We start from the raw sequence: 19219 nt of genomic DNA, 5'->3' as shown, positions 1-19219 counted from the left end.
ACTCACAAATCTAAAAAGGTCAGCTATCTCTTTGCGCAAATTGAATTTGGAAGTTAAGTTAGGTTATAACAATTATTATTAGTTTTTACAGTTTAGAAGTACCTAGGTACTTATTTTAATTGTTGGAGGGTTAAGGGAAAGTTTCGTGTTTGAAGTAGTAACCTACTACCTAGGTCCTATAATGTCCAATTTCTACCTACCTATGTGACTTGTTGACTTATCTACGTGTAAACTAATAAAATAACCAATGTAATGATATCGTCTTAAATTAAATTTTAAGACACAATTAAATTACCCAGTACCTAGTTAAAACATGAATATAATAAAATTTGTAAAATTAAACGAGCGAGATAAAAATCAAATCTTGTTTATGGATTATGACAGCACCATACGACTTGTCTATGAACGGTTGTCATTGAAATCGTTCTTCGGTGGAACATTTATTTCGAGATTTCAAAAAAATATCATCAAAATCATCGGTGTAAGGATTTAACTTGTAGCTTGCAGGTACTCCTGGACTTGAAACATCAATACATTATATTAAATTAGTAAATCTGTTGTAGACATTTATTGTTTTATCCATTTTCAATGGAGGTTTATAATTATTTTGGCGGCAATTTTGCGTGCCTTCATTCTGATATTTTTTTGTTTATTATCGTGATTAGTTGATGTCTTTTTGTAACTTTTCAGGATGGACGCCTTATCAAATTTGGTTGTGGATGCAAACGAGGTACTGGAGTTAAAATTAGGTAAAACTTTGTCCGACTACACCTATTATGACATTCTAATGTGCAATGGAATTATGCCATGTTTTGTCAGTTTGTTTGCTAAAAAAGTTTACGTTGATCATCCAATAAAGAAAGTATAACATTAAAACATATTTAAACGTCACTATATTGACGAGGATATGGAAATTGTAAGAGTAGAATTAAACGTTCAGCGAACGAGCACAAAACAATGCAATTTCTTCCTCGCCACAAAAGTGAGATGGCAATACTGCATCTGTTTGATAACAATTTACAGTGAGAAATCCGGAAGACATTGAGGATGAGTCGACATCGTTCGGCCCCAACATGTGCCATCAAGTGTTCGGAGATAGCGAGAATATCTTCGGCTACACGGACCTTCACATTCGGCTCTTCTACAGTGCTGCCTCTTTACAAACTTATTTAGGAATATTTTACACTGAGAAGGTAATACTGGTCATTGCATTTGGATTAAATTAAAACCTTGCATATTATTTTTAGCGAGTCACATGCATTCCACATAAGCCACGCGGTGTGTGCGAACCGCATACAAACAATGTGGGATTTGCCGTCCACAGCATGTGTATAACTGTGGTGACCGTACATCCTTTATTATAGGGGGCAGTTTAGTTAATAGTTTTTTTACAGAAGCATAACATCACCTGCCGCAACCGGTTGTGACTGTAGCCTTTGGTAACCACACACTGCAGACTACAATTTCAATATTGTTTGTATGGTTCGTACTCACTGCATAGCCTATGTCAAACGCATGCAACTCGCTGATGTTAATAATATGTATTCAATTTGATTCAAGTTTGAAAAAAATTAAAAATAATTTAAAATATCCTAGAACATTCAAAATAAATGAATCAATTGATTATAACCAAAGATGTTTTTCTATAGAGATACAGCCTACATGTATGAAAGCGATGACAGAAAAAGAGAATTAAGACCAATAATTTGGTTAGCTACAGATCAATAACGCGACTTAAAATGCCCATGGTTTCTCACAATTATGCATGCCCCAATGACACTTTTTTAATAACATTCTTTTACTTTTGATCTATTTCCTTCTTTCCTTCCTTCACCCTGTCACGCCCCAGCGTTGGGGCATAGGGCAAGCACAAGTTTACACCACTTTCCTCGGTCCATTGCCAACTCTCGCGCCTCCCGCCATGCCAGATCTGTGCGCATAGGTCGCTTTTGTAGCTCCACTGCAGGGGGAGGGAGGGTCAGCCACAGTGACGGAACCCTTGAGGCTGTGCCACAAAGGGTACGAAGTGTCGCACTCTGGCGAAGTATCTCTTCATGATAACCTCAATCGTGTCCGCTCACAAACTATTTATTAAAGAATATTAAGTTTTGATGGAAATTCCTTCCTGTATTATAAACAAAAAACATCAGAAGGCTCCAGCTTGTATATATGCAAAATCTTCGTTATAAACTGACCCTGAAACTCACCCGTATGTGTGTGAATGAATGCAACGTTGTTGGTATTTCTTTGTTGAGATTATTGGTTATCTATCTGCAGGGCAGGGCACCACCTAAAACGATTCAACCTTTTCCATTTTTCAAACGTGCATGCCCATTTTATTTTAATAATAAAAATGAATATCACTTTTCGAGAAGAAGTAATTCACGATCTAGGAAAAGATCGAGAAATATTGATTTTATATTTAATAAATTAGGTTTATTATTGATTAATTTTTTTAGGTGGATCCTGCCCAATTCGACGGGGTGAAAGCAGACGATGTGGTTGGAAAAATATCCCAAGTCATACCTCCAAAGTATATGACCAATATTGATGACTTCATCAAGAACCTGGCCAAGGATAATGCATTTGTGCCATATGGAAGCTTAATACACTCTTTTTCTTTAACCCAATGTAAGGATACATTTCTATCTGAGGTTGCATGCACTGTATATCAAGATTTATATTGAGAATGCTCTTGTACTATAGTTCAGTAGGGATTGCAAAACCGGTATTTCAAATTCCAGGTATTCCAGTTTTTATCAATACCGAAATACCGGTTTTAAAATCCAAAATACCGTAATTTTCGGTATTAAAAAAGCACATTCGTTTACGTTTTTGAAAATGAATTATAAGTTATGTGCTGCTAAAATGCAAATATATTCAGTGAATCCAACAGAGGTGAAAAAATAATAAAACAAATTTCATCAAATATATTTATATAAGTAATCATAATATTATTTCGAAATAGAAAACATCCGTGACAAAAATGTTCAATTATTCTATAAATTATTGATGACTGTACAATTGCACTTGATGAACTTTTGAGGGCTTTAGTTAAAATTATCAATATATTCAAATTATTTGTAAAAAATCAATAGTTCTACAATTATGATCAATACATATTTTTAAATGACAACATAATAAATGTAGGCATGTAGATTTTTTCTATAAAATAATATTTGAAAAAGATTTTAATAGCTATATTTATTGATAAGTACCAACTTTTGTTTTTTTTTTTAATGTTTAAGAAATATCGGTATTCAATAAGTAATACCGAAAAACCGGTATTTAAATTTTCATTCGGTATTGCAATCCCTATAGTTCAGTGAATCAGAAGAAGAATACTAGAGAATATAGAGAATAATGGACAAAATATTGCCCGGCTATATCAGGCATATGTGTACGCAAATAATTTAATTACCACGAACCTGACGGTGGGCAGACCTTTTTACCAGTATTTACGGAACATTTTCGGTTTTTAACATTCTCTTTAGCTGTCCTGATAAAGGTTGTGAAGATAATGTCTCGTTTTAACACATTTATAACATATTTGACCGTAACCATCCGCCCCTTCCCCACTCAGCTTCAACTATTCCTATTCCTTTCCTCATTAGATTAAAACCTCCGTTATCTGAGGATGAAGACAGGGCCTCGTAGTCCAGTGCGTAAAGCGTTGGCCTATCAACGATTCCCGGTGAAGTCACAATATATATTTATGTGATTTTTTTAAAGTCTGGCTGTTAGTGACTGTTTCACTTCTATTACTAACTACACTACTGACATTGGGCCTTATGGCCTGTGTTGAGAAAAATAAGTAAATGCATGTATGAAGACAGTTCAGACAAGAAAAAATCCAGATATGTAATTGAAAAATAATAATTTATCGAAGGGACTTACAATAAAAGACGTAAATTGGAATTTTTTAAATAAATAAATTTTTAATAAAAATCATACAAATTGGTTTGGAGCGTATTATGTCAACATGTTCTTTCACCTTTTTGAGAATGTTCATTTTCTCTTGAAGTGACAATATTTTTGTTTGTAAAGACATTTGAATGGCTGTGATAAAAAAAAACAATCTTATTCAATCGTGTTGTGTGACCTTCGTCTTGGGCACTGTGGTCATGATGTCTATAAATAGAATACACACATGCATCTGGAATTCATTTCACTGATATCATGCATTGAATTGAATGTGTCAAATAAATGGGATTTTTAATTGTAATATGGAATTAAATGTGCCAAAATTAAACAGAACTGCAGAAACTACACGCAAGTAGCGAAATATGTTAATTCCGGACATGTAAAATCGGGGTTCCACTGTACTTGATTTGCATAAGTTTTACGTAATCGTCATTCCTTATTTTTGATTTTTTCCGCAGCTGAACCAGAAAGAACATTTGAGGTATACTTCTGCGAAACTGACACCCCAAATTTTTTAAGTTTCCATTCTCGCCTTCAAACCTTCCTGCTATGGTATGTGGACGCCGCCTCCTTCATAGATGTGGACGATGACCAGTGGACATTCTTCGTAATGTACGTAATTATGTAGAAAAACTTATATCTACCATATTAAATGTAACTTCTTTCGATTGTGTCTATAATAGCAATGTGGTTTCGATTGTGGTAAAATGCAAACAGATCGATGTTATGTATAACTAACTAATTATGAACCTTAGTTGACATTTTCTGTACAACAATTCTGTACCTCAGAGCCAGTGTGTCATATGTACGATTTTGCATAAAATAATTCAAGTACAGATTTTTTGATGAATAATTGAGGTGTCTAATTACAAAAAGCGACAGGTCCACAATTCAATATTTATGGGAAACAACGTTTTTATGTTTCAAGCTTCAATTATTTGTTTTAAAGTGAGATTATTTTTTCCGTTGTATTCTATGTCGAAATTAGAACCAAATGGCAATTTGTTTCAGCCGATAAACTCTTAAATGTAATAAATATAGGCAAAATAAAATTGGACGTAGCGCTGTTTGTACATCACTTTTTAATTTATTCCGCATAAGGCACATATTTCCGTGGCGCTGTCATGAGTTTACCGTTTACTACAGCATGGGAGACGCTATTTCCAATATTGAACGTTCCCTTATTGGTTAACTTAAACACAGGCGAAATCAACCAAGCTTTAAATAATATCAAACACGGACTTAGCGCTTTTTGTAATAAATCGAGACTTAAAATATTTTTTTTATAGTGTTTTGTCACGTTTTGGAATTTATAGATCAATACATATTGTGTAAAATTATACAAAGAATACGTTCGTATTTTTTCTCGATTTTGACCAAATGTGGACTTATCACTTTTTGGAATTAGACGCCTCAATCATCATATTATGTAATATTTTTCAGAGCCAATTCACATTTCGAGTATATTCACAATAGAGACTTTTTATAACCAAAAAGCCTAAAACGAATCCAAAACGTTTTTTTTGGATGTACGAATTGGCTCTTCGGTACAGAATTAATAATATGGCTATGTCAGGTTTGGCTTTCGAAAGTGGCATCACCATTTTTTTTAATTTCTGTAAATTTGAAATGTATTTTTAAATTTACGCACAATAATGAATTTATGAAAACTGCACAATATAAATTGAATAATAACAAATTAATAGTTTGTAATCATTCCAACTAAAGACGATAATTTAAAAACATTCAAAAAATTGTGTGAATTCAATAAACTGTGGCAAGTTGTCGATCAATAATGCACCACACTGAGTGCACGGCAACATCAAAGCGATGGCACAATACATAGCAGTAGATGTTGTTGTAACTTCCATTTAAGCCCTGGATTCGGCCAGTGACGTTATTTCGTGCTAACTTACTTTGCTATAACCCAAATACAGGTCCGCGTCTATTTTCTTTCACATACCTTAAGTAGTAGTGTAAGATTACTGCGGGATAAGTGTTGTGAAACTAAGCTAACTCTACATGTTGTGTACCCTTTCCTGGCTTACTAAAAAACTGTGAAAGCAACTTATGTGTAAAATGATATTGTTTTGTCAGGTATGAACGCTACAAAGCCAGTGACGGCAGCGTCAGGCGAGCAGTAGTGGGAATCAGCACGGTGTACCGCTACTACGCGTACCCAGTCCACACTCGGCCGCGCATCTCCCAGGCTCTCATACTCCCACCCTTCCAAAGGCTTGGATTAGGCGCACAGCTTTTACATGTAACTCATTATATTTATTAGTCAACACTATCTGCACAGTTCAGGAATGAGTTCGCACCATTGATTGCAGTTTAGAAAATGATCCTTATTACTATGCAGCTAGAGTTCATTTTTTTGTTACTTTCATCTGTATTTATTCAATAATAATACATCGATGATCATAAAAAGTTCATTCTTTCGTATACAGATAAACGTGTTTGAAAGACAAACTCTACCTAAATTGCAATTATGTTAGTACAGTGTTTCCCGACAAGTGTGTCGTGAACTATAGTTATGCAAATGTGTTAACATTAAATTTCAAGCAAATCTTTTTAATTCAACAATTTTGGTGTCACAAAATCCTAATTAGTTTTAAAATGTGTCACTAACTCAAGAAGGTTGAAAAACTCTGAGTACTCGCATTCTTGTCTTTACAGCATTGTTGTCCTGTTCTACTGTGTCTGGTTAAATAATGCCACAGACAATTTACACATATAGTGTATATTGTATGTGATGCAATAATGGTACATATTATACATTCTCGTTTCATGTCTTTTACCTACTCCGCTAACGCGTCCACTTTAATATTGAGCTCTGTCGAATGATAAAACGATATCGGAGATAATGACGTAATCATAGCTTGAATATTATTTTGAAGGTTATTTTGTCAAAACACTTAATTTAACCAACTATAAAGTACTCGATGCACTTTGTATGTATTGCAATATTGAATTTTTTTATTTATTTTTTATAATATAACTTAAATTGTGTCAATTTAATAATATTTCAGGCAATTTACGCACATTTTATTCCACTGAGTAATGTTGTGGACATAACAGTTGAAGACCCTTCCGAAGAGTTCCAGCGGATCCGGGATTACGTAGACACAGAAAATTGCGAGAACCTTCCCGCATATGACCCTGCAAATCTATCGAAAGGGTAATTTTATTTTATTTTCTAATACATATTATCACGTCAATACTACAACTGAAAGCTGCCGGTTAAAATAGTGTGAACCCCAATTAGGTTTCGCTGCGTTCTTGGAGATGACCTTATGATTAAACGTATAGAATCCACTTTCAGTTTCGACTTTTCCGCACCATGGCAATATAAAATCTCATTGGCCGTAAACTGCTCCATATCAATCAGCCGACACTTTATTAGCCGCATACTGCCTAATAGCAATAGATTGACTATTGAGTGTTCTGCAGGGCTATTCTAACTAGTGTTTACTTAACATGTTTCCGTTATTTTTCTTGATCCCAAATAACACAAATGTCACTCGGGATAACAAGGCGGTTATCTACAACTATTGGTAATACATGGGACTGCGTCTTACTTGATTCGAATCAAATGCAATTTGAATCAAGGATGACATTTAAAAATATTTTGCAGTATCTACCATTCAACGACCTTTGACAGCTCGCGGTAAATTTTCTAAATTGCTGCATTCCAATTCTCTATATATAATTTTTATAGTCAATCTCACTCTAAAACAATGAACACGGTCATGAGCGGCCATGTTAAAAAACATCACACCAGACAGTTCATATCCCGGGATAATTAACTATCTGAATACGATACAGCATATTTATCACTTTTTTATTGATTTTTGAGTGACATGAGTCAAACATGACTGCCTTTCGGACTATAAATAAATTATGTATTTGTCAACTAAAATGAATTAAGTTTGATTTCATTATGATGAGAAATTTTATGTTAGTCAGTATTTTTGTAAACTGTGCTATATTCGTATGCTGTTGTGTCCGGAAATTTGTACATTTGCAGTTCGCCGTATCACACTTCACTGTGAAATATTGTATCGGAAATATATGGTCGCATATTAAGTTTTTCCCCGCTAAAGACGCCCTAGGCGCGTGGCCATTAGATGGCCATTAGATACTGCATGATAATTAATTAGTAATTAACTGGTGAACAGTGAATGTGTTAAAGACCGTCCAACCTCTTTGGGTCGTATAGTACTGAGATAAAATTCATGTCTAAATAAAACACGGCTCTTGTCGGTTTACAGGAAGCCAGCAGCAAACTAATTTTGAAAATAGCTGATATACTGGATTATTTGTTAGGTTAGGTTTGGTCAGCGATTTACAAACTGGGAGGCGCGAGAAGTTTAACACAATTAATGTAGTCACAGGTTTGCAATTTGCAAATGCATACCTAGTTTATAAAACGGCCCCTAGTTATATACTACATAAAAAAAACAGTCCTATAAAAGGTTGTTTGCAAACCTGTCTGAAAATATGGAGACTAATTTTATAATACCTCACTTCAATACTATTAGGCGGCCACAGACGGACAGTTCTCGTAACAGGTTGAACATGGCACAGACAATAACTGTTCAATAACTGTACGTTAGTGGTCACACCACAGATCAGTTTAACTACCCCATTTAAATCTGTCGAACTGTCAACAGACGTGCCCATATACGTACAGTTATTGTCTGTGGCAGAGCAAGTGTCAAAAACTATGGAGGTTAGGTTCGCGGAGATATCACACAGGGGTATTGTTTCAATTAGTTTTAGGTAGAGTATACTTGAACGATATTGATGCACGAATAATTTTACTTTGAATTTATTATGGTTATAATTGTTTTTATTAGAAACAAATTGACATAAAATACACACCTATGACGTTGGTAAAATAAATCATGATTTTGCTAGTGGATTGTGTATTTTATCGATTCACCGAAACAATATTATACACATTCGTGTAAATATAAAATATAATCTTTTCTTTTGAATAAATTATTCCCTTTAATGGACAGTAACAATTTAGTAAGAAAACGGTAATATTTATAAAGGTATTGATTTTATATACAATAAATTTAAACATGCCACAAAATTATATTTACATCAATCATCAGTATAATAATTAATTACTATGATATTATTAAAATATATACTTAAATTTTATTTAGATTTAGCGACATTGTCATTCACAATTAGGTATATTAATTTATGTTGTGAACGTCTTAAATTAATAATTTGTAATATTCACTACATACAATAAATAAAATTTGAGTACTGAGTTATTAGTCTATATTTTCACAATAACTTAATATTTATAATGCTCTCTAAAATTTTAACATTTATATTATATTGTATAAAATAATATGTTTACATAAATAACTATAACTTTGTTTTACTCTCGTAAAAATAAATAAAATATAATATTTGCGATCTCCGCGTACATAATATTATTATATTTTTAATAATAAATGAATTTGTATTTTATAACAAGCAACACCAGCCGTAGTTGTATCGTTGTATCGCGCGGTATATTCTACTTTACGTTACCAACATCTAATGTCACTCGAGAACTTTCGGCTAGTTGAAATTCCAACAGTTTTACAAAAACACGGGAGTGGGGGGTCGCTGGCAGTTTGAACATGGCACACATCTGACAGGTCGAAAAGTGTCCGTCTATGGGCGCAGCAGATTATCTACCAAAGATAACTATGGCCGCCATTACGTATTAACTGGCATGTTCAACCTCTTACGAAAACTGTCCGTCTGTGGCCGCCTATTGTGAAGCGCGCTGGCTATCTCGTGAAAAAGTGAAATAAAAGGGTCAAATCATAATGTTGAAATTTGAGGCAAATTTGTTAATTAAACGAAACGATACGAAAATTAAAGTTAAACGATAATTTTGTTGTTAAACTTGTCTATTTGGTTGAAATTAAAAAAAAAATGACTGAATAAATCAATGCTAGGACAACCAATGCATTCACTGATTTAAAAAGACAAAGTGAAGGCATTCATAAAAAATTGGGAGCATTGGAAATCAAAATTACAAAAAAAATAAGTTCGCCATGTTTCCACTTTTAAATGATTTCTTTGCCAGATATAAAATATTGAAGCAAACGAAAATCTATTTACCGAGTTCTTGGTTAGTTTGCTAATGCACTTTTCATATTATTTTATTAATAGTAGAAAAAAAGGCGCTGCTTTGTTTCAGAGCTATTAATTATTTTAAATATGTGTTTGTGCGTTGCAATTTGATGTGGCTTCTATATGATGATTGATATACTTAAATGCTAACTCCCGTGTATAATTTAGGAAACACAACATTAGAGCACCACACTGCCAAACGATGAATGATTATGAATTTGGATTGACTACTATTGAAATTGATTGTGCTAATGAACAAGTACATTCATCCCATGAAAAACAAATTAATTTAAAAATGAATATAATATAAGTAGTAAAACCTTGTTTATTTTTATAATGTATTATTTAATGAAATAAAGGGGGGGAGGCACCAAGATTAGATTTTTTTTTTAAGGGAGCCGTAGTAACATAAAGTTTGGAAACCACTGGTTTAGGTACATTATTGTCTGCACCACTAATCCACGAACAATACGTATAATGTCTCGCAATTTCACTTTTTTTTTTTTCACTAAAATACTGCATGTAGCTAATGTTTTTGATATTGATTTATCTGCAAGGTTTACCAAAGAGATGATGAATCAGGCTCGGAGTAAATTGAAAATAAACAGCCGGCAGGCTCGCCGCGTCTACGAAATCCTCCGATTCAAACACACGGACATCACCAACCCGCAGGCCTACCAACTCTACAGACTCGATGTCAAGAATAGACTCAACGCACCCTTTCAGGTTACTCATTACTGCTAACTGCACAATATTATTTTATAATATCGGTATATCTGCAATTCAATATTATTGTGGTAAACAATGTGCTTCTTTTCCAAGTGTAAATGATTGGTTTTAACGTTAGTTTATTTTTTCCAATGTATCATATTTTTAAATTAGAAGAATTTGCCTTTTAATAATTTATATTGGCTGGTCAATCCTGAATTATTGCAATTAATATATTATGCAAAATAAAATTGACCATATTCTCAGTGTTCATATCTTTATTTATCGCTTCTGTAAAAGTCGTTAAGTTATAAATCATTTTTTTCTTGTGCTTTTGATTAATAATCAGATAAAATGTGATTTTACACAATTGACTGTGGACTTATCGTTTTTTGGAAATAGATACTTACCGCATTTTTATAAGACATATTCCTTTACAGAACTATGATGTACATACCTTTAATTAATATTAAATGTCATTTATTTGTCATTCGGGCACACAAATATGAAGACCAATTTCTATGTGCAAAAGGCAAAGGAGTCACTACTTTTCAGAAGAGTCAGAAGAAATTTCAGTCTTGTACAACTCTGTTGTGAGTGAATTTCAATCTGACACTACAAACCATTCCGGTCCATGGTCGACTCAGAACTCTCAATCCCAAGCTCTCTCTCTCTCCAATCGGTCACACTCATCCTCTCTGCATTTTTCTCGTCATTGTCTTCCCATTTCCCCTGGAGACAGCTCGACAGCTCAGGGGCTCGAGTTCCTGCTGGAGTTCCTTCATGAACCTTTTGGAGATTTATAGATCCATCCCATCCAATAAAATGACTCTTCGCATCCTCAAGTTATTAACTATATTGGGTTGAAATTGAAAACAGCTCAGCATTTATTCGGATGTGCCACTTTTGATTTTTTGAAATTGGTCTAAAGGCCATATTCCATTGGCAGACGCACAGACCCAACCCGATCCAACGATCGACGCCAACCGTCGTCGCTAGCTATTTGCAATTACACGCAACGATTCAATCTCGTTGGTCCTTGATTTGATTGGTTAAAATAATACTAGTGTTGCTATTATTAAAAATATAGGTTTTGTGAAAACTAGATATTTCTTAGATTGGTGGCTACACTGAACGCATTCCCGCGCAATTTTACGTCAACAAAACTGAGCTGTCAGCTGTCAAACCTAGCGAGCATCAGATCTGTTAAAATTTATGCGGCCGTTTGACATTTATAGAAAGTTTGTATACTTATTGTTAATTTACATCATGAATAACTGGGCGACCTTGAATCTCCAAACCAATTGAGTAATTCGAAAATCGAAATCGAATAATCCAAAGACTAATTGTAGTTGTTCAGTTGAAATCGACGTAGAATGAAATGAACGACCGTTTGAATGACTCAGGCGCATATTCGGCTATTTTCGTACGCTTTCGGCAATCTTCGCTTGATAATGAAAGGATCGAACGACGGATAATAGAAAATTTTCCACTTTCGACCCGATCGCTCACGATCCTTGAAAACCATAGAGAATAGAGTTTGACAGTCGTGGCAGACGATCGGGCCAGACGCAATCTGCCAATGGAATATGGGCTTAAGTATTCTTTGGTGATTTTTATTTTCGGATACTCGAATATCCTTCTCTTGTTTTTCCGTTAGGCTCCAGGTATCAAACCCATACATAATTTTTCATACTCTTTCTTTTGTGGCATTTGGCCTAACACCCCGTGTCGTTTGAAAGTTTAAATGTGATATCTAAGGTGCTGCCCACAGAACAGAATAATAAATAGATATGTGAAACCAGCCGCCATAGACCATGAATTTGAAGCAAGATTTACTTTATGACCTAATGACCGGTCATGCCATTAATTATTGGCCTAACACCCCGTGTCATTTGAAAGTTTAAATGTGATATCTAAGATGCTGCCCACAGAAAAGAATAATAAATAGATATGTATGTGAAACCAGCCACCATACACCAAGAATTTGAAGCGAGATTTACTTTATGACCCAATGACCGGTCAGGCCATAAAACCAGAGAAACACAAAGCCTTTGGAAAGTCCTCAAATATTACCAATAACCTCAATATTGATTGCATATTTTGTTTACATGGCACAGTTAAAAAATGCATATTATGATACATATTACATAACATATAATATTCATTAATACGTGTTTTAAGTTTATCCTATATTTCTCCACACTCATGAATCACTAAGCAGGGAACCCACTTCCCATTATTTTTGTGTTCCCCGGTGCTCGCTAACCATGAATTATTCCTTTTGAAATTATTAGGGTACTTTATTCTAAATAGGATGTGTTTTTTCCTTTTAACGTGTACTATCTATTTAATAGTTTTTTTCTTGATAATATGCTCAATGAATGCGTCATTTTTTATCTGACAGTGGCAATAATTAATTATTTATTATTTACATATCCTTGTATTATTTGAAGAGTTATTAATGAACTTCATCGCAATTCAATATAATATTCAGATCAGATAAAGGCCCCTTTAATAAGCTTATCTTATTTGTCTAGTAATAAAGTTATTGGGAATAATATAATTGTGTTTATCATTTTCATTCAACGGGGAATTTCTTTGCAAACACCTGAAATATTATCAACAAAAAAAACATGGAAATCAGATGAAAATTTTGGTTTTTATTTACCCACTTTACATAATATTATTATGGTGTATGTACATTGAACTGACTATAAGCTATAAGCAAGTAATGAATTATGAATTAATTAATAGAGACTTGAAAGGAAGGAGTGTCACATAAAGGTCTAAGCTATAAGCCTTAACAATCGGTAAAGTTTGTAGGAAAGATATTTTTGTCATTTCGATGCCCTATATTTTATATCACAAAATATTTTTATACCATAAAATAATATTATTTTAAATGTCTTCATAATAAAATTGAAATAAAGCCATATTTTTCGTTAGATATCAGGTAATAGCACTTTTTCAAATTATTAGTTTATACATTTAATTTAATGTTTAGTTAACATAGCAAAATATATTCAGTAAAACTTTTTATTGAAGTGTACAGTTGACTCGTAATTTTGGAGAACTATAGCATAGGTCAAGAAATTTACCATGACATATATATTTTACAATGATTATAAATATTATTATCTCAAAGTCACATTTTTCCCATTTATTAAATGCTTAGGGTCGCATGCATGAGATTCCCAAATACTTTATAGGCTAAATACTGCTCATTTGTATGCATGAGTGCAAATGTAATCCGTTAGTTAGCGACGTCACGATGTGACGTCATAATGTGTCATGGCATCCATATAATAGCAACCTTATAAAATTTCATTCCCCGATCATTAATTTAAAATTTTGAAATTGTAAATGTGTCTGAAAGTGTGCGAACGGTACCATATAAATTTAATAATTATAAATGAATGATTATTATGAACTTTAAATAATTTATCAGTTATTTTATCACATTTATTTTATAATTCTACTGTACGAAAGGATAGAGTATTCCCAGTAAGCATTTCCATTTGGTGGCAATACATACAGTTATACGAGGGTGGGTCAATAAGTCCTTAGAAAAGCCGACAGGTGGCGCGACTAGTACTGTAAGCGGTTTGTTTTCATGCAGCGGCACTATCGATTCAGTATGCTGCGAAGTTTCAATCAGATTGGTCGGGTTGTTGTGTGTTTCTCGTACATTTAAAAAAAAAATTTGCTTGTTTACAAAAATGGAGAAAATTGAGTTTAGAGCTGTTATTAAACATTTTAATATAAAAGGGTTAACAGCAAAGGAAATAAAAAATGAGTTGGATTTAGTTCACGGCATATCTGCTCCTTCACTTGCAACTATTTATAACTGGTTAAATGAATTTAAACGTGGTCGTACATCAACAAAGGATGAACCACGCTCAGGACGTCCTGTAGAGGTGACTACACCAGAAATGATCAATAAAATCCACGATATGGTGTTAAGTGACCGAAGATTAAAGTTGAGTGAGATAATTGAGGTTACAGGGATCTCAAAAGGTAGCGTCATTTCTATTTTACATGACAAATTGGGCATGAAAAAAATTTCTGCAAGATGGGTGCCGCGTTTGCTCACAGTCGACAATAAACGCAATAGGGTGGTGGCCTCTAAAGCCCTGTTGTCGCTCATGCAACGCAATCCGGATGAATTTTTTCGTCGCTTTGTGACTGTAGATGAAACATGGATACACCACTATACTCCCGAGACAAAAGAACAGTCAAAGCAGTGGATTGCGAAAGGCGAACCATGTCCAAAGAAGGCGAAAACCGTAAAATCAGCTGGTAAGGTTTGGCTACTGTATTTTGGGATGCACGTGGAATTATTTTCGTTGACTATTTGGAAAAAGGAAAAACAATAACAGGGGATTATTATGCATCTTTATTGGACCAGCTAAAAAACAAAATTGAAGAAAAACGGCCTCATTTAAACAGGAAAAAAATCCTCTTTCATCAGGACAATGCCCGTGTTCACACATGTTTACGATCAATGGCTAAAATTGAAGAATTGAAGTTCGAATTGGTCGACCACCCACCGTATTCGCCAGATTTAGGCCCCAGTGACTTTTTCCTTTTCCCAAACTTAAAAAAATGGCTAAGTGGACAACGTTTTTTTTTCAAATGAAGAAGTCATCGATCGGACAAATGCTTATTTTGAGGACCTTCCGAAAACTTATTTTTCTGACGGTTTAAAAAAAATTGAGAAACGTCTAACCAAGTATATTGAGCTCCAAGGAGATTATGTTGAGAAATAAAAAAAAATACAAAAATAAAAACTGTTTTAATGCTTTTTTCTAAGGAATTATTGACCCACCCTCGTATTATGACTAACTTTACCTCAATCACTTCTATTGTGAGATGTCAAAACGGAATAAGAATAAATGAATGAATGAAATGAATAAACAGCACGACTAGGAACTGTTTTTAAAGTTCGCAAATGTTTTACAGAGTTTACAAAATGAACAAGGGCCTCAAGCAAACGTTTGTTGTAATGAATGCATTATTAAAATGACATTTGAAAGTGACATATAAAGCAGCCATTTTGAATGACGTGTGACGTCAGATTGCTTACATCACAAACAGTGCTATATGCTATATGGTGGAAAATCGGTTAAATAGCTTGTAAAGAATTTCGGAATCTCATACATACGGATAGTATAGAGAAAAAATAATTTTAGCCAATTTCCTTATTTCGAAGGCCTACTAGTTTTTAACTTTTCGTAAATAGTTTGTTAAGTAGGGGTGACCCAAAATTAGATTGTTTGGCATATTAAGCAGTTCGTGAAATATTTTAAACAATACCGAATATTTTGAGACAGTAATCAACAATAATTAGAAATAAACAAAAATCATCCTATCGAGCTATATATTATTATATGTGTTGTGAGTTACAGCTTCTTGATATTCAGAAATTGTTAAAACCCATTGATAAACAAAACTATATTATGTACATACTGATTTTAAATTTTTTATGTAAATGACTCATAAAGGTTTTTTTTACCAAAATCAACGAGAGCCTACAACTCATTGTAATAGAAAGTGACAAGGCACTTCTAGTTTTAACAAAAACACAATTCGTACATTTTGGTTGTAATTAAAAAGTCGAATCAAATAACTAAATATACTACTGTCCTTTAAAACAGCATTAACACAATCACTGCTAACCTGTTAATAAAATATTTAATTATCACATTTAAATATCATGTTAATTATATCTAACGGCAAAGGTAATGCAAACGCGCCAGTCACGTTGTCAGCACTAAATGAGTTATAATTAAATAATATATTGATTGTTATCAAATGCTTTCAGAAAAAGAAAAATGAGATGAAGAAGCTTCAAAAGGTGTTAAAAGCGGAAGAATACGCCGCCGCTGTGTCCATCACCGGTCAAGAGGAGAGTTACCAAAGACTGAACAGTCAATACAGCGCGCTTGAGTCTTGTTACAAGAAAGTCTTGGCACGTCTCGATTCATAGGGATTGTCCTGACTCTGCCCCGTTGTGTACACAGTGGAAGCGAGGTTGCGAAAGAACACAGAATATTCATGAATAAAGATTATATTTTTCTGTCTAAATTTGATTATAAATACACTGTCAATTGAAATTTGTATGTAATTCATTTTAAGCAATATAATATTCCATTAATTTCACCTGTTGATTATATTTATTTTTGTTTTCCTGAGAAGATTCTCAACGTGTAATTTTTTCAATGCACAGTTTATTATTGCAGTCTGTCTAAATATATTTCACACTTACTAACTTCATCCTGTCGCTCCGTTTTTCTTGACTCAGCACCTCTTGACAAATCAACCTTGCAGTGTAGGGTGTTGCACTCTCTTAGCCATGTAAAACTTCTCTTAATAATAACATCTATCTATGAGTCTATGAGGACCAAAGTATCTATTTGCCCACATTTTGCGTAAAGGCTAAATTATATGAATATTCTTGATGAAAAATTCACACTAACTTGTGCGCAAGTCGCAGGATAATTTCGAACACTGCCTCATTGTTACTTTTGTTTTGCCAAAAATCGGCAATTAGAACATTGTAGTATTTCGCTTACAAATTAAATTGTCAATAGTAAAATAGTCAATCGATCGTAAATAATAAGAACGATTCAGTTACCAATATTGGATATTCTCAAAACCTAGTGTTTGACTAATCAAAGTTGACCAAAAAATATTTCGGGGTAGCATGGCGGCTATACTAAATTATGTTTTCTTGTACATATTTTCTTATTTCAACCTGTAATCTCAAACTATTGAAGATTGTGTTAGGGCGAGTAATAAGTTACCTATTTATTATATATATCTGTTTAGTATTATTATCTGTTTATAATGAATGAAGTCCAAGTGACAATTATTATGAAACCTAATGTCAACATGACATGTGTATTGCAGCATAGTGTCATGCAGCAGACTAGTCATTGAGTCTCTTCTATTTTGCTCCTGACTGGTGTAACAGATTCAAGGTGAAATTTTTATGAGCCAGGCCATAGGGCCGGATCGGATTGCGTTTCATATAATTTAAGCAAATGATGCATATAGTAGAAACATTGGCTTCTCTTCTAAACTATAAAGCCGCAACCTCTAGCAGTGGTCAGATGCGACATCTCAGTCATACACTAGGTTAAGCCGCATTGACACGGTCCAAGTACGATCCAAGTACACTTGGATCGAGTGCCATCCAAGTGACAGCTTCATACTAATAATTCCTATCCAAGTTAACTTGGATGAGTAGGACGCGGTCCAAGTAGCTTGGATAGGAATAATTAGTATGAAGATGTCTCATACGAGTGCACTTGGATGGCACTCGGTCCAAGTGTACTTGGATCGTACTTGGACCGTGTCAACGCGCTTTAACCGGCTTTTGGTCCTCACAAAATATAGCGCAAATCATCATGCGACTGAGCTGTTTCAATGCAGGGCTCGTCATGCCCTATCTCAAAGTTTCGATGGCAGTCACTACATAATAATACAATATACATATTCTTTCTGATCAACCTGAAAACTATTCATTTAAAATCTCTACTGTCGGCTTGAAGTCGACATTATTTTATGATAGAAATATGCCGTATTAAATAAATAAGTAAGTACAACCGTATTAAAATAACATATGTTGGATATTTTTAACTACCTATTCAATTTATTATTTTTTCAAATTTGTGTTTTTCATTTTTTTTGTATGCGAAGACTGAAATGTATCTTCTATCTTGTAAATTTTTTAAACAGTTTTTTAAAAACACAAAAAAGAAAACAAAAACATATAAAATAAAAACAATTACATAGTTACTGTTTAATAGGCAATCTTGAATTAAAAAATGTGAAGTAAGTTTTGAAAGATGTCCATAAAACCAGTGGATATGCCCGTATTGAAATTACATGTACTATAATAATATTAATATCACTTCTTTATTTTCAATAAATATTTCAAATTTATGTCTCTTTTATTTATTTTGTTGTTTATAATACCATCTTCCAGTTGAGTTTTATTGTTTCGTAGCAATCTGACAAGGGATGTCACAGGTTCAAGTCATGCCAAGATCAAATATTTGTTTTTATGTTTTTTCAATTAACATGGATACAGGACATTATTGTATGTGATGCTGATATTCTCTTCTCGTGAATATGGCTTGAATCAATGGATTATCGCTTCGGCGTAAAGAAACCCATTTACCAGATAGTTTTATTTTACATAAAAAAATCTCACTACAATTCCATGAAAGACAGGTGTAAAAGTATCTTTATTGATTGGTAAGATCAACAAAGTCAAGTTTTCAATAGCACATTCTACACTTGCGGGTAAATGATTATAACTATCTCATCATCATTTTTAGTACTACAACCCTGTGCAGGTCATGGCCATGGGAAATATGTAGTCCCTTTGATAAATCCAACCCTGCTCAAATTGGAGCGTACA

General features: G+C 33.6%; 1 protein-coding gene across 1 annotated transcript; it reads left to right on the top strand.

Annotated features, from left to right (window-relative positions):
• The first annotated feature begins 397 nt into the window (after positions 1–397).
• Positions 398–16950, top strand: Hat1 (histone acetyltransferase 1). Its single transcript, XM_085957174.1, has 9 exons — positions 398–507; positions 691–749; positions 1024–1193; positions 2460–2631; positions 4383–4536; positions 6022–6187; positions 6957–7105; positions 10635–10803; positions 16613–16950. Exons 2-9 carry the CDS (start codon positions 692–694, stop codon positions 16775–16777), a joined length of 1203 nt encoding a protein of 400 aa, XP_085813300.1. The 5' UTR covers positions 398–507; position 691; the 3' UTR covers positions 16778–16950.
• Positions 16951–19219: the final 2269 nt, after the last annotated feature.

Source organism: Rhyacophila brunnea, unplaced genomic scaffold (assembly GCF_057557595.1).
Source record: "Rhyacophila brunnea isolate RB1 unplaced genomic scaffold, BYU_Rbru_1.0 scaffold_6, whole genome shotgun sequence".
Taxonomy (NCBI): domain Eukaryota; kingdom Metazoa; phylum Arthropoda; class Insecta; order Trichoptera; family Rhyacophilidae; genus Rhyacophila; species Rhyacophila brunnea.
The sequence above is the reverse complement of the archived record's forward strand: the minus strand, read 5'-3'. Positions and strand labels throughout refer to the sequence as shown.